The 15,419-nt window shown below is 42.8% G+C and overlaps 2 protein-coding genes across 2 annotated transcripts in view; one reads left to right on the forward strand and one right to left on the reverse strand.

The window, feature by feature from the left end:
* Positions 1-5,941, forward strand: part of LOC107297952 (DNA ligase 1-like) — a 21,145-nt gene extending 15,204 nt beyond the window's left edge. Inside the window, exons 10-14 of the mRNA XM_029286419.1 lie at positions 869-876; positions 1,381-1,434; positions 1,633-1,776; positions 5,189-5,281; positions 5,867-5,941. Coding sequence (XP_029142252.1) covers positions 869-876; positions 1,381-1,434; positions 1,633-1,776; positions 5,189-5,281; positions 5,867-5,941 — 374 coding nt within the window. The remainder of the gene's footprint in view (positions 1-868; positions 877-1,380; positions 1,435-1,632; positions 1,777-5,188; positions 5,282-5,866) is intronic.
* Positions 5,942-6,210: 269 nt separating this feature from the next.
* Positions 6,211-8,206, reverse strand: LOC107297954 (cyclic AMP-dependent transcription factor ATF-5-like). Its single transcript, XM_015827318.1, has 2 exons — positions 7,945-8,206; positions 6,211-7,306 (listed from the first exon to the last, which is right to left on the reverse strand). The coding sequence occupies exons 1-2, from the start codon at positions 8,114-8,116 to the stop codon at positions 6,660-6,662; spliced, it is 819 nt and encodes a 272-aa protein (XP_015682804.1). The 5' UTR covers positions 8,117-8,206; the 3' UTR covers positions 6,211-6,659.
* Positions 8,207-15,419: the final 7,213 nt, after the last annotated feature.

Raw genomic sequence — 15,419 nt, forward strand, 5'->3', positions numbered from 1 at the left:
TTCATGCCCATTGCTGGTTGGCTAACTAGCAACAGGGTCTTGCCAGCCAATGGAATTGTGTGATTACAAGCCAGGGGAATCCCATAAAAGAGGGCTCCCCTGGCCCAGAGAGCCAGTCCGGATTTACTTTATGCCTTGCCAATAAACCAAGAGCTGACTGTCACTCGACTCGTGTCTTACTGCCTGCGCGATCTAACAATTCCTCTTGGAGGGCGACCCCTCCCCCCCCACATTTCTTGCCTGTTTGCTGCTGCCAGCACAGGTGGCTGCCACAGCAGTTGTAGATCGGCTCATGGCCAGCCTGCTTGATTCCTCAGCCTGCTTGATTCCTCCTCCTCCTCCCTCCTCACAGCTGACTCCACCTCCTCCCAAGGCTGCTGCTTTTTTCTCTCTCCCTCTCCTGCCCAAACTGCCTCCTTTTATAGCCTCTCCTGTCTCCACCCCCCTCCTCCTTTCTCATGGGGGAGGGTGAGCCAGAAGTGAGCCTGGGGCCTTTGCAGCTCCAGAGGACTCTCTCACTGTAAGTCCTTGCCTGTGCTAGCTCTTTCCCTCCCCCACTACACTTGGCTAGGCAGGGCTGCGTACCGCCTGCCACTCATTACTGTACCACAAGTGGTACACCTACCACCGGTTGAAAAGCCCTGCTATAGAAGATAATAAAATGTTTTGCCTTCCTCAGACTCATGTGAAGGGTTAATGGTGAAAACACTGGAAGTGGATGCCACATATGAAATTGCAAAGAGGTCACACAATTGGCTGAATGCTTACTTAGCTCTAAATTATGTGATACAATTGCTTAACTGTGCTGACTTGTGGCAGGATTGGAGTTTGTGACCCCTTCCCCAAATTGCCCATGTTCTTGTTCAAGGATGGGTGGTATTTTATTTGCCATTTTACTTGTTTCTCAGTTTGAATAAAAGAGCCCAGAATGGTCAGGAATAAGAAATGCAAATAATAAAAGTTTTATTCCAAATTATTCTCCCCTACTTAACATTTGCCTTCCAGTACTAGAAAAACCTGTCTAGATGTTGGTTCAGTTCCTGTCCAGCAGTTGACTTACTCCATTAATACCTGTTTCCCATACCAGCTTAAAAAAGATTATCTGGAAGGTGTTGGTATTTTTAACCACTAGACCAAAATGGCCCTGCACATTCTAATTAGAATCTATAAAATGAGATTGCTGTAATGACAGTTTATCTTACTGGGATAAAGAAGGGAAAAACTACCAGTACTACAAAGGAAATACACAGTAAATAATAACTGAAGTATAAAATTGGTAGTTTTTACATTTTCCATACCATGTTTCCTTGTCCCGCAAGACAAATGATAGACATTTAGTTATTTGTATCTAATTGTCACTTACCCTTTATCCCTTCCCAGATTGGCACTGGATTCTCGGATGAGGACTTAGAGAAACTCCATAGCTCACTCAAGGTAGGACTGCAAAACAAAAAGCTCAATACTGAGTTTGAAATAGCCCATTTTGAACTGGAAATGGCCTATCATACAAGATGTTCAGAGGATTTGGGCTGTATTTCAAGTTCTGTGCCAAAAAGTACACTTTATATGTGATGTAGAATGTTTCAAGAGGGTCACATATTCTTAGTACTCACCATACTCTCTGCCTTACAGGACTATGTGATTCCTCAGCCACGACCATACTATCGTTGGGGTGGAACAGCTGAACCTGATCACTGGTTGGAAGCCCAGCATGTTTGGGAAGTGAAGTGTGCTGATTTATCCATTTCTCCCATCCACAGAGCAGCATCAGGTTTGGTGAGTGATGGGTGACATTGGAAGGTATCTATGTATGTATAGCAAGGACTTAATGTAATTTGTACTTACTGCAAATACTCTATAAACTGTTAATTGGCTATCATTACTCAGGAAATATTTTGAGATCACAGTTTTCTGGCAGTATTCGTTCAGTATTCTGTAGCAATTTCAACACATTTTCAGCATTTTCTTAGGAAAATTTCTAAGGCTACAACTTCAGCTGTTGAAATGACATTTTAAAATTAGAAATGTCTGTTACCATTATAATTTGTATAGGCCCTAATTACTGGAACAATTTATTTTACTTTTATATATAAGGTACAAACGTTTAACTTGTAATGCACATATTTAAATATACAGTAAGCAACAGCTGTTCAGTAATCTATACTGGAAGGAAATGCAGGAGAACTGTATTGTGGATGATCTGGCTGTAATCTCAAAGTTTAAATTTTATTTGTTGGTTTGAATGTGTAAAATTACCATAATTATGTATGTTTTTGATATTCAATTTGAAATACTACATTTCCAAATGCTGTGTCAGCAACAAGAATGACTGGGTAGAAAAAATATAAAACACTAAATAACAGTTTACAATGGGAATTGAGATTGGGCACTAAGTGGTACAGTCATAAACGTGACATCATGTGACCATGTCACTTAGCAATGTCCATTCCAGCACTTCCTGGTTGCCATCATTAAGCAAATCCCCCCCCCCAAATTAAGCGAAGATATATATTTGCAATTTGCAACCTCCTGCCAGCTTCCCTATTGATTTTGCTTGTAGGAAGCCAGTAAAGGCCACAAATGATGATCATGAGATTGTAGCACAATCATAATTGCAAGTCGGCATCAAGCATGCAGGTTGGGATCACATGACTGAAGATGCTGCAATGGCCAGAACTTCAATGACAAGTCATAAGTGCTGCTTGTTCAGCTCTATCACAACTTTGGTCACTGAATGAATGATCATTAATCAAGGACCACCTGTAATGGGGAAATAATTTTAGAATTTGCTCTTAACCTAATGTAACTTTATTAATGCTAGAAGCATGTTCAAGGATTTGATAAGATCTGGTGGATTTTAAGCCCTTCGCATAACTCATAAACTCAGAGCCTTTCTAAGAGAGTTCAGATCTCATTGTTTCAGAAACTAGTGAAGAGTCATTTTGGTAGTGCTGGTTTTTCTACTCTAACAAATCATATAGTAGGACTATGCATGTCTCAAAAATGATGTATGAGTGTTTCTGATCTCATATAAGCATCTCACCTCTGCTGTTACACATGCCAAAGTATGTAAATTTACAGGCTATGTATTACATTATAATATTTCAGTCTTGCCATAGATCAGACATGTGAAACTCGCAACGTCATGTGACGTTGCGCAACGTATCGGGACGGTTTTGCCATTGCCGGCAATGGGGTAGGCGCAGCTTCCAGATGACGCATCCGGGCCGGCAGTTTAACACCCCTGCCATAGATAAATAAGTTTTTGCAAAGTTGAAACAATAAATATTATCTGTTATAGCCAATGCCTTAACATAATTTTTTATATTTGAATATGGTTACTTCAGTATATAATGTGTGTGTGTGTGTGTGTGTGTGTGTGTGTGTGAGTGAGTGAGAGAGACAGAGAGAGAGAGATACCAAAGTTGCCCCCAGAAGTTATAGTCTTGTGGATGGATTAAATAGTAATTGGATTGTTAAAGATCTAGTTCAGGGCTTTTCAACCTTTTCATCCATTGTACCACTTTTAGGATATGGCAATATCCGAGTAACACTAGTTGCCTAGCAAGGTGTCAAAAACTTGATGACCAAAAAAAAAAAAAAAGGAAAAAAGTGATAAAGTACGGGTAGTCCTCGTCTTACATTTCACTTAGTGACTGTTCGAAGTTACAATGGCACTGAAAAAAGTGCCCCCCAAGCCACAGCCGAGCAAGACACCTGCCTGCCCACCCGGCGGCGCTCTTCCTCCTGTCCGAGGTTTTCATTGTTGTGAGCATTTCTGTTGAGGATTGGCAGCGGGGGTGAGGCGGGGGGGTGTTTGGTTTTTATTCCCCCTGTCTGCTGGGTGGTTGCAGCAGGTTTTGGTCACTTCACATGACCCTGGGACACTGTGACCGTCATAAATATGAATCAGTTGCCAAGCATCTGAATGTAAATCACAAGACCCTGGAGATGCTGCAACATTCCAGCTGATTGGCGCTTCTTCTGGGCTCAGCAGAAGTGCCAGGATCAATGCTGCTTTCCAGCTGATTGGTGCTTCTTCAGGGTTCAGCAGAAGCACCAGGATCAGCGCCGAGCTCCAGCTGGAGCCTGGCACTGATCCTGGCACTTCCACTGAGCCCTAACAGCCCCGAAGAAGCGCCAATCAGCTGGAAAGCAGCACTGATCCTGGCGCTTCCACTGAGCACTGACAGCCCCGAAGAAGCGCCAATCAGCTGGAAAGCAGCACTGATCCTGGCACTTCCACTGAGCCCTGACAGCCCTGCAGCTCCAGCCATCTCTCGCTCAGGCTTGTGCGGTGCTGCCTGTTGTGATTCCGTGCCAGCCTGTGTTCCCAACAGCTGAGTCTGAGGAATCTGAGGAGGAGGTGGAGGAGGCCTTTGAGGGGCCGTCAGGGTCACAGGGAGGCTCTGATGAATTACAGGACTCACGGCTTGATGAAGAGCCTGGCCCCTCCAGTCGTGTTTCTGATGAAGCTCAGCTGTGTGAGGAGCATGAGTCAGATTTGGAAGGCTCACACCTGGATTTGCTAATTGATGCTCGCAGACGTCGTCAGATAGCGAGAGAAAAACAACAGCAGTTAATGCGACAACTCCAAAGTAAAAGGAGAAGGCAATGAGAGGCAACGCCCTGGGACTGCTGTATAAAAAGGGGAGGTGTGGGCGTTGCTGGTTGCTGAAGGCAACCGTTTGCAAAGTGCTTCTTGGAATCCTGGTCTGTTCGTCTTGTTTGCAACGTGTTCCTGTGGACTATTTCCTTCCTTTGGACTTGAGTTTTGCTGTTTGTGTTTTGGACTTATTGACAGGTTTGTCACCCAAATAAAAGGGATTTTGTTTTGTTTTAAAGTCTCCAGCCTATTTATCAGCAGGGGTTTGGTCCTTGTGCCTCTAACGAGGACGGCAATAGGCTGGGATAGAACACTGCCACCGGTTCAGCTCATTACCCTCCCCTGCTACCACTTTTCTAAGATGGTCGCGTACCACCTGCCAGGTGCCAATGTACCACAGGTGGTACCCGTACCACTGGTTGAAAAGCCCTGATCTAGTTATCTTTGCTAGCAAAAGAAATTACAGGGAAGGGACATAGCAATTAACCATTTCTCTTCACTGCCCAAAAAACACTGTTTCAAAGGAGACTTTAAGAAAATAGCCTTTATGAAACTTCAAGGATAATTTATTATTCCATGCAGGTGGATGAAGAAAAGGGCATCTCCTTATGTTTTCCCAGATTCCTGCGCATCCGAGATGATAAGAAACCAGAGGAAGCCACTAGCAGTGCTCAGGTAAAGATGGCAAGATATCTATATATAAATTATATATAAATGAATCAGCCAAGAATTGTTTTCAATATATGCAAAGTTGGATTCATGTCCTTTTGTATTATTACCTGTAATCATGAGAAGACAGACTAAGTAATTTTTGAAGTCTAGGGCTGTTTTTTTTGTTTGTTTTTTAATAAAGCGTTTTGCTGAAAGTGCTAAAAGAGGCAAATGTGGGCATGGACAATATTTCCATCCTTTTGGATTGAGCTTCAGATTACCCACATTGTTCAATTCTCTAAATGAAAAAATTGGCCTGGTCTGGTATGGGGTGGGGTTCATGGTAAAATAGAAGTTTTATATATACTAACATGACCCAGACTCATGAAAGGGTCATTTCAGGATACTCTCATAGCTACAAAGAAACTGTGTGTGTGTGTGTGTGTGTGTGTGTGAGAGAGAGAGAGAGAGAGAGAGAGAGAGAGAGAGAGAGAGAGGGAGAGGGAGAGGGAGAGAGAAAAAAGCAGGTAAGCAAACTACAAATTTAGGACAAGAGACCATCCTACAATTTTTATGTACAAATACTCAGCCACCTTTCTCTTAATACAGGTGGCTGAACTTTATCGGAAACAGCAGCAGATCCAAAATCAACTGTCACTGGAAAAAGATGATGATTTCTACTAATAATAAAGTTTTTCTAATTGAAGTTTTTTGGCATGAGGTCATAGTACTGAACATAACTGATGTGTATTAAGTTTGGGATAGAGAGTAAAATGGCAACTTTGGTTACAGCTTTTTGTTTCTGAGAGTTGTTTCCCAGCTGAATGAAATTTCTTTGATCAGGTATGAAACTTAAGTTGGTGATAGTATATAAATAAACCTTGATATTTTTAAATTCCTGTTTATGTGGTTTGAGACATCTTCCTGGGACATCTATAAGTTTGACTCAGATCAAGTGTTTAAAATAAGTGTTTATTAGTGCATAGTTAGGTACAGGTAGCTTAAATTCTATAAAGTGTACATAAAAAAGCTATTACACAGCTTCAGGACTGTTGTCTAGGTTTGGGGGGGGGGGAGGACACCATCCCAGTACAGCTTTCCCTGATAATCCCAGTAGTGGCCACAAACTGGCTAATCTTAGCTCTTTCCTACAACAGCAGTACCAATTTCTTTCAAACTAGATTCACTCTCTTCTTCCTACATCATTCCTTTTCTCTACAACTCTGCATCTGTCTTGCATTACACACTATCTCCTACCCCAAAGGGTAATGCAGGCTACTAAGTGCCAACATTTCCCAAACATAATTTCTAACATGCTTGTTCTGTTCTATATACACTGTTCCATCGCCCTCCCCCATATGAACTTTTCCTTTCATGAGGGTAGAGGGAGGACTCCTTGCCTCTAGGGGGTGGTACGCAAGCGCTGACTGCGTGCCTTGTATACTTCAATGAGCAGGTCCTTGACGTACTGGATCTCTCTCTCAATAGATTCTGCTTTCTCTCGCAGATCACGATTGCGTGCCTCCAAGGCCTGGCACTTGTCCCCCAATGCTTCGTGTTCAGCTCGTTTACGCTGACGGTACCGCAGGGCTGCTGTCTTGTTCTGATCTCTCTTCTTCTGGCGTCGATCCCCTTTAGGCGTTAGCACAAGTGACTGCTGAACTGAGGCACATAATTCATTGCCCTGCAGGGGGAGCTCAGCAGGCGTTTCCCCACCATAGAGCTCCAACAATTCTAAGCAACTGGAATCCAAGGTTTGCAAGGGTGCAGGTGTACTGTGGGGGTGGTCCAGTGAATGGAAGCCATCACCAAAAGGAAAGTGAAAATTCCCATCAGAGGGAGGGGTGCTGGGTGCTACCTGGTCAGGTGAGAGAGTTTCCTCCAAGAAATAATCCTCCATCTGCTCCAACTCTTTTTTGAGCAGTGAGGCCATGGCCTCCAGGTCCGGAGCAGGAGGAGAGGGCAGTGAGAGTGGCGAGGACTCCCCTGACACACTCAGGAGCGTGGCCAGGTCTGTGTGTTCCGTCATCCAGTCTGAGAAGCCATCGCCTGGGGAGTAGCAAAGCAAAATCAGACAAAATCACAACTTAAACAAACAAGAAAGTAAACTTGATGTTCATGTGCATTTTCAGAAATGTACCAGAACAGAGCTTGTTACAGTGTGTATGGAATATTTCAGAGAAATGTGTTATCTGAATTAGTATAGGAACAACAAAATTATAGTATGGGGTAAACAGAAGCCAAAGTGTTGGTGATGGGGAAAGAAGCTAAGGGAAGGAATAATGAAAAACTATTAAAAGCCCTATTTTTTTCCTTGCTTAACTATCAAATTTGGGCTGTAAAAATGTATACATCCCCTAGATAAGAGCAAAAAAATTCAAGATGCTAACTCTTTCCTGCCATCTCCTAATCATCTGAATGTGTATCCTTACCCTTGGTTCCAGATTGAAAAAAAGATATCAATTGACCATGCAGATTAGGCCTCAGATAACTAAATGGATTCATCTTGAAGTCTTTACTATCATCTCAACACTATGAGGGGCCTTTCAGAATGTTAGCACTCAACTATATTAAAATAGCCTAGCAAATTAGTATTAATCTTATGTCCCTAAAGAGAATATTCCTTGCCTTTTATACATGTCAATTTTCTCAAATTCTAGGATTTATTCTATTCTCAAACTGGTCACCTGTTAGCACTGGGCGCTCCATGCTGAGGGCAAAGCCCTGATCCACAGGTCCAGGTAGCAGCTCACTGTGACTGGCATGGGGCAGCCGGTGCTTGAGCAGCTCCGGCCTGCAGGACATGGTGCTAGCTGGGATCATGGTCAGGTCCAGGGTCAGTGCTGCCAGCAGAGACATTGTATTGGTGATCACTCAGGTTCAGTGCAGGATTTGTACGTAGCAGGCAAGACGTGGCTCTGCTCCTGCAGGCAAGGATAGTGGTGGTGGTGGTGGTGGTGGTGGCAAAAGGGGACCTGGAAAGCGATAGAAATATTTTCTCAATGAAATCACTAGCCAAGATTTATTTTTATTTGTAGAACAGATCAGACAGAATTTGTTTTACCTGTAGCAAAAATCTTAGCACTTTGTTCTGTGGTACAATCAACTTGTGTGAAAAGGCCTCTGTTGGCAGGCCAATTACGGATACATAACTAGGCTGAGACAATACCCTCTACAGGTAGTCCTTGATTTATGACTACAATTAGGCCCAAACTTTCTGTTGCAAGGCAGTTGTTAAGAGAGTCACACCCCATGTTATGATCTTTTTACCACAGTTAAGTGAAACAGTGCAGCCGAGTGAATCACGTGGTCATTAAGCGAATCTGGCTTTCCCCACTGAGTTCTGTTGTCAGAGGTCATAGATGGCAATCCCATGACCCCAGGACCCTGCAACCATCATAAATACATGCCAGTTGCCGGAAGTTTGATCATGACCATGGGGATGCTGCAGCGGTGATAAGTGTGAGAATCAGTCATAAGTAACTTTTTTCAGTGTCATTGTAACTTTGAATGGTCACTAAATGAATAGTTGTAAGTCAAGAACTACATGTAATAGGTATCTAATTACAATTAGGCCCAGCAAAATGTTAGCCAAATTAAGGGTGTCCGACTCTTCAAAATACCAGGGAAAGCATGCAACAGGGACAATGAGCTTTGCTCCCTGCATCAGTACTGCAAGCACCATACTTCTAACAATTGGAACTCTCCCCCCATGTGTTGGACTTCAACTCCCATAATCCTCAGCCAGCATAGGTTTTATGGAAGTTTGGTCCAAGACCTCTGAAGATTCCAGGGCGTACTGGCAGGTGTAGACACGCATGTTTGCGGGAAGAGGCAGTGACAGCGCTGCGGTCACACAAAGGCTCCGCTCGCGGCCCGGCTTTTCTCAGTGGGGTTACGCAAGCCGCATCTGCTTCCTTCCCTAGAGAGCAGAATGTCTTACTGTACTCCCCGATGGAAAGAGGGGCGGGCAGACAAACAGGTTTTAGCATGCTAGGAAACGGAGAGGAGGTAGGGAGGAGAGGAAACACAGCATTGTTACTCTGCTCTACAGAGATCTGGAAAATCTCAACATCCTGAACGTGTCGCCTCCGCTTCGTTACTTTTCCTTCGGTTATCCCCCCCCCCCCCCGGGTTGCAAGAGTCTTTCTGCCATCGTAAGCGACTCCCACTCCTTTTCCGAGAGTGGGCCGGGAGAAGGTGAATGGGAAGAGACAGCATCCCAAAATATTACTTACTCCATCTTGCTTGTTCTGTTGCAGCGTGCAATACACGCTAGTTTTCCTTCGGGATCCACGCAGCCCTAGAAAGCCATGTCCTCGATCTCGCGTGCCTCACCGGCGCTCTAAATCTCAAATCCTAAATTTGTGACAGGAGCAGAATGAGTCACAGCGGGGTGGAGCCTCCGTATATATATCCCTCTAGCCTCCAAGCCTCATCGCAGAGGCTTCGCGTATCCTTCCGCTTGCACTTTCCTGATGGATACTGCTTTCACTAATGCGCATGCTTCGGAGGTGGGGGGAAAGGAAGCTCTTAGTATTTTTTTTTCAATGCCGTTAAGGCGGCAATTGATTTTTTTTTAAAAAATGCCGGGAATCAACATTTAGCTGATACTTTCAAGAGTCATGAAAAGTTAGGCTGCCCTTAACTGATACCTTGTGTCTTTGATACGAACTGATTTCCAAACTATTTTCTTATAGAATTCCTAGTATGCTAGAAAGATCGTCCTCTTGTCCACCGCTACCCGAAGCCTGTATAGTATTTATCTGGACAGGACATTCTGTATATTTTAAAATATGAGCAGAGGCAGGCCTGTTAGTGCAGTAAGTCTTGAGACTAACTGTAAACTCCTGAGTTTGTTTCCATGGAGAATAAATGAAGCCACCAAAATTATATGAGTCAGCAATGTGCAGCAGCTGCCAAAAGAGCTAATACAATATTTGGTTGTATAAACAGACATAGAATCAAAATCGTGTGAAGTATTTGTACTGCTTTATAAAGCCTTAGTAAGGCCACACCTGGAATACTGCATCCAGTTTTGATCACATTACAAAAAAGATGTTGAGACTTTGGAAAAGGTGCAAAGAAGAGCAACTAAGGTGATTGAAGGCCTGACAACAAAAACATATAAAGAATGGTTGCAGGATTTGGGTTTGGCTAGTCTAGAGAAAAGGAAGACTAGGGGGGGACATGATATCACTATTCCAGTATTTGAGAGGTTGCCACAAAGAGGAGGGGTCAATTTATTTTCCAAAGTACCAGAGGGCAGGACAAGAAATAATGGATAGAAACTAATCAAGGAGCGAAGGAACCTGGAATTAAAGAGATTTCCTAACAATGAGGACAATTAACCAGTGGAACAACTTGCCCTCAAAAGTTGTGGGTACTTCATCACTGGAGGTTAAGAAGAGAGTGGACAGTCACTTGTCTGAAATGATATAGGATCTCCTGCTTGAACAGGGGTTTGGACTAGAACAGGGCTTTTCAACCGGTGGTACATGTACCACTTGTGGTACATTAATGAGTGGCAGGTGGTACGCAGCCCTGCCTAGCCAAGTGTAGTGGGGGAGGGAAAGAGCCAGCACAGTCAAGGACTTACAGTGAGAGAGTCCTCTGGAGCTGCAAAGGCCCCAGGCTCACTTCTGGCTCACCCTCCCCCATGAGAAAGGAGGAGGGGGGTGGAGACAGGAGAGGCTATAAAAGGAGGCAGTTTGGGCAGGAGAGGGAGAGAGAGAAAAAGCAGCAGCCTTGGGAGGAGGTGGAGTCAGCTGCAAGGAGGAGGAGGAGGAGGAGGAATCAAGCAGGCTGAGGAATCAAGCAGGCTGGCCATGAGCCGATCTACAACTGCTGTGGCAGCCACCTGTGCTGGCAGCAGCAAACAGGCAAGAAATGCAGCGGGTGAGGGGTCGCCCTCCAAGAGGAATGAAAAAAGGCAGCAATGGCTGGAGGTGAGGCACGAGGGAGGGAGATGGAGAGTGGAAGGATTCTTATGTGCTTTTGTGACTTTGAAGTTCTGGGATTTGTGCAATGTGGGCTTTGTGTTCTTAAGGAGTGTTTGGCAATTTCTATTTGGCTGATGTCTCGTGTTAGCTTCTATTGNATATATATATATATATATATATATATATATATATATATATATATATATATATATATATATATATATATATTTTTAATGATTACAAAGTATCACTACTAATATCAATATTACTAATATCAAGCTTAAGCATAATAAAATCCCTTCACTTTGGACTCTCCAATTTTTTACGGAGAGAATACCTGAATCCAGCCTCAAAAAAAAAGAAAAAGAAAAAAGTTGTTTCAGGCCTTATAAGGTGGAAGAAAAAGTCAAGCCTTTAAAAAAAAAGTTATTTCAGGCTGAACATTTTATTTTTCCTAACAGGAAGATTTATTTGCCACAGTGATAGACTTGCCTCAGCCCAAACATCACACAGTGACCTTTATTTCCAATAAGTCTTCAAATATTGTTCCTTTTATTTGGCATGTTTTTTGGCAACCCTTATCAGGGGAAAACGTGTATTCTGCACAGTTAAATAAACAACAGAGGCTGACAAACAGGGTCATCCTCCAGTACAAACAAAACAGTAAGTCTGGAGTCCGCCCCCCCCCCCCCGCCACAACTCTTTACCTTCCTAGTTATTCCTTTCCCATTTCAGCTGTTAATTGGTAGCCTTTGATCTGTATCTTGATGATCTTTCAAAGAAAGTTAAATAATGGTAACAAAACCTACATACCACTAGGCAAAATCTTATATAACACATCAAATAACTGATAGTTTTAAACGCCCACTGTGAATTTTCTATGGCTCACAATGTTACACTCCTCCTTCCTGATCCCCATAAATGTAGCAATTAACTATACATTAAATATATCGCTTTTTCTAATTGCTACTACACAGTGGAAATCCTCGATTGTGGCTCACGCTCTTCACCACAGAGTCAGAGTCTAATAATCCACCCCGGTTGAGATCATAACCTCAGCTTTGCGATTCATTTCTGTGTCGCCCACGCGGACTAGACATCAGTAGAGACAAAATGAGATTTGAGGACTATTTTATCGACGCAGACAGCGGAACGCGCTCAGCCAGGCGGAGATGCGATGAATTGCACCAGAGTTGCATCAGCTGTGGGCGTAGCGTACTTGGTGAACTCTCTGAGCTTGGTTGCCTCTGATTGGCTAAAAGGTGGGAGAGTGCAAGCCCAGGACTGGTGTCAAGAAACGTCAATCTGAACAGCGAGAGGTCGTTCAATCTTTCCACCGGTAAATTCCAAGAACTCTCCCTCCCCAATTTGCCCTGATAGTCATTGCGCCCAATACAGGGCAATTCTTCCAGATCAAACAAACTTACTATTTGTTGTCCTCAGTGCTAATCAGGATAATATTGACAAAAACTAAGGTTTCCACAAGTGCTTTCAAGGAAGGAAATGGTTTACAACCTGTCCTATAGTGAAATGAGGCTGGCTCCGCAGATTTGTGCCATCTCCATATTGTCAATTGACACTTAAAATGCCTCTAGAGATTCTTGAAAGAATCTTTGGGAAGCTGCATCAGAATCTAGGTTTTTGAATATTGAATCTGTGAGAGAGTAAATGGCAGATTAAAACATTCCTGATTTGGTTTGGTTTGTTTTGGGTGAGGAAAAAGGACAAGTGTGGGTGAATGCTGAAATCTTGATGGCAAAATCCCATCATTGAAGGAGGGGAAAGTCCTAGCACAGAATTCTTAAATTCACTGGATTGATTACTGTTACATGTTAAGCACGTTTCTCATTCATAGCTTTTCTACCTTTGCCTATTATTTATTTCCCTCTAGCTTTATCTTAATTCTGCTAAAGACTGAAAAAGGACTTCAGGCCAACCTGGAAACAGAAGAGACAGAGAAAGTTGCTGTCAAAGAGTTGAAAATAATTTTTGAAGAACTCAATAATAACACACAATTTTCTTTTCCTAAGCAAATATTAGTAATTTTGAACTACAGTTTCTGAAAAACTGAAACATCTCTATTCTTTTCTCTTACTTCAAACAAACTTTATTAATTTTAATTGGTTTAGTATACTCCTGCCCATCATATAGTCATTTTTTCCTACCATTTCAAAATATAGACTTGTGCTGACTTGAGTTACTCCTTTTTTAATATAAAGCTTGCATTTGTCTATATAATTGCATTTACTATTGTGTATATAAAGGATTGTATACATAATGAGTGCATACATTCCAGAAATTTCTATATTGCAGTAATTGGTAATTTATCTACTTCTGCAAGAAGTCCTAGATTAAGAGGGTTGGAGGCTGAAGAGACAAATGCAGCCCCCAAAACTTGGATGCAATTCCCGTGCTGTCCAAAATACTGTGTAAGTTTTATTAATGCAACAAAAATAATTATTAAATGTATTAGGAGATACTATCTTAATGAATGGAATTTCATCTCTTAGTTAAATTTAACATTTGTTTTTGGTTTGATCCCATTTACTTTTTACGCTGATCCCACTAATTGTTTGCAGTGCATTCCCAGTATACTAGTCAAAGACTAAAAATAACCTTGTCCTTAATTGTTCTTCTCTAAAAGGAAAATGCACCTTGAAATTAGTAAGTTAATTTTGCTAGATCGTAATTTGATTTAAACAACTTCAAGAATTCCAAAAAGCTTTTGTGGAAGTACTAAAATCACTAAAATCACAACCTGGATATCTTCATCTCCCTCTACATTACTGGAATTTTCAGACTATGTTTTTATCAATGAGAATCAGGGTCTTGGAATGATAATTCTGGCAGCACTCTTAATGCAACAAATAAACTCTTAATACAACTCTCAAATCCATTGATTTGTAGTATCATATATAATATTTATAGATTCAAATTCAAAGGAGTATAAAAATCCTCATAATGGCCTGTTGTGAAAACCTGATTTCCAGCGGTTCTGAATTGTTTGCTTCACCTTCGTATCAAAGACTGGGCTACAGGTCAACCCTTATTGCCTTTTGTTCTGTTGCACCAAAAAGATGATCCTTGCCCTGCTCCACGTCTATTCCTAGGAGTCAATAGCCCTGGCAGGGCAGAGGTTGCCACATGTCACCAACATGGCAGGTACAAAGCCTCTGACACTCAGGTTGTGATTCCTTTCTGTTCCCCTGCCAGATATGAAGAAAGCACGTGGGGATTGCAAACTCTTGCCTAGTTGACCAGACTAGAAGAGGTAGGGCCTGTGGACTTTCCTTTTCCATGAATTTTGTTAATGGGGTTTTAGCATTATCTTCACTGCATGCAAGAGCAACAAAAAAATATGTCCAAAGTATCTCCAATCTAAAATTTGGAAGATAAGTGATGCATTGGCTTGGGGAGTAGACAGAGAAGGAAGCGAAGATGAACAGAGCAACCATCTAGCTCTTCTGTTTTTAGAAGAAAAAAATTAAGATATGCATTCCTTATTTAAATGTACAATAAATTGGAAAAACAAGAACTTAGATTGTTTCCAGAGTGATGAAAACTGAGGAAGTATGCCAAAGGCTTCTAGAACAGGGCTTTTCAATTGGTGGTACACGTACCACTTGTGGTACATTAATGAGTGGCAGGTGGTACGCAGCCCTGCCTAGCCAAGTGTAGTGGGGGAGGGAAAGAGCCAGCACAGGCAAGGACTTACAGTGAGAGAGTCCTCTGGAGCTGCAAAGGCCCCAGGCTCACTTCTGGCTCACCCTCCCCCATGAGAAAGGAGGAGGGGGGTGGAGACAGGAGAGGCTATAAAAGGAGGCAGTTTGGGCAGGAGAAGGAGAGAGAGAAAAAGCAGCAGCCTTGGGAGGAGGTGGAGTCAGCTGCAAGGAGGAGGAATCAAGCAGGCTGAGGAATCAAGCAGGCTGGCCATGAGCCGATCTACAACTGCTGTGGCAGCCACCTGTGCTGGCAGCAGCAAACAGGCAAGAAATGCAGTGGGGGAGGAGTCACCCTCCAGGAGGAATGAAAAAAGGCAGCAATGGCTGGAGGTGAGGCACGGAGGGAGATGGAGAGTGGAAGGATTCTTATGTGCTTTTGTGACTTTGAAGTTCTGGGATTTGTGCAATGTGGGCTTTGTGTTCTTAAGGAGTGTTTGGCAATTTCTATTTGGCTGATGTCTCGTGTTAGCTTCTATTGCTCTGCTGTTGTTAGCTGTA

This window comes from Protobothrops mucrosquamatus, unplaced genomic scaffold, assembly GCF_001527695.2.
Source record: "Protobothrops mucrosquamatus isolate PMUCROS unplaced genomic scaffold, P.Mucros_1.0 scaffold3611, whole genome shotgun sequence".
In the NCBI taxonomy this organism is placed as follows: domain Eukaryota; kingdom Metazoa; phylum Chordata; class Lepidosauria; order Squamata; family Viperidae; genus Protobothrops; species Protobothrops mucrosquamatus.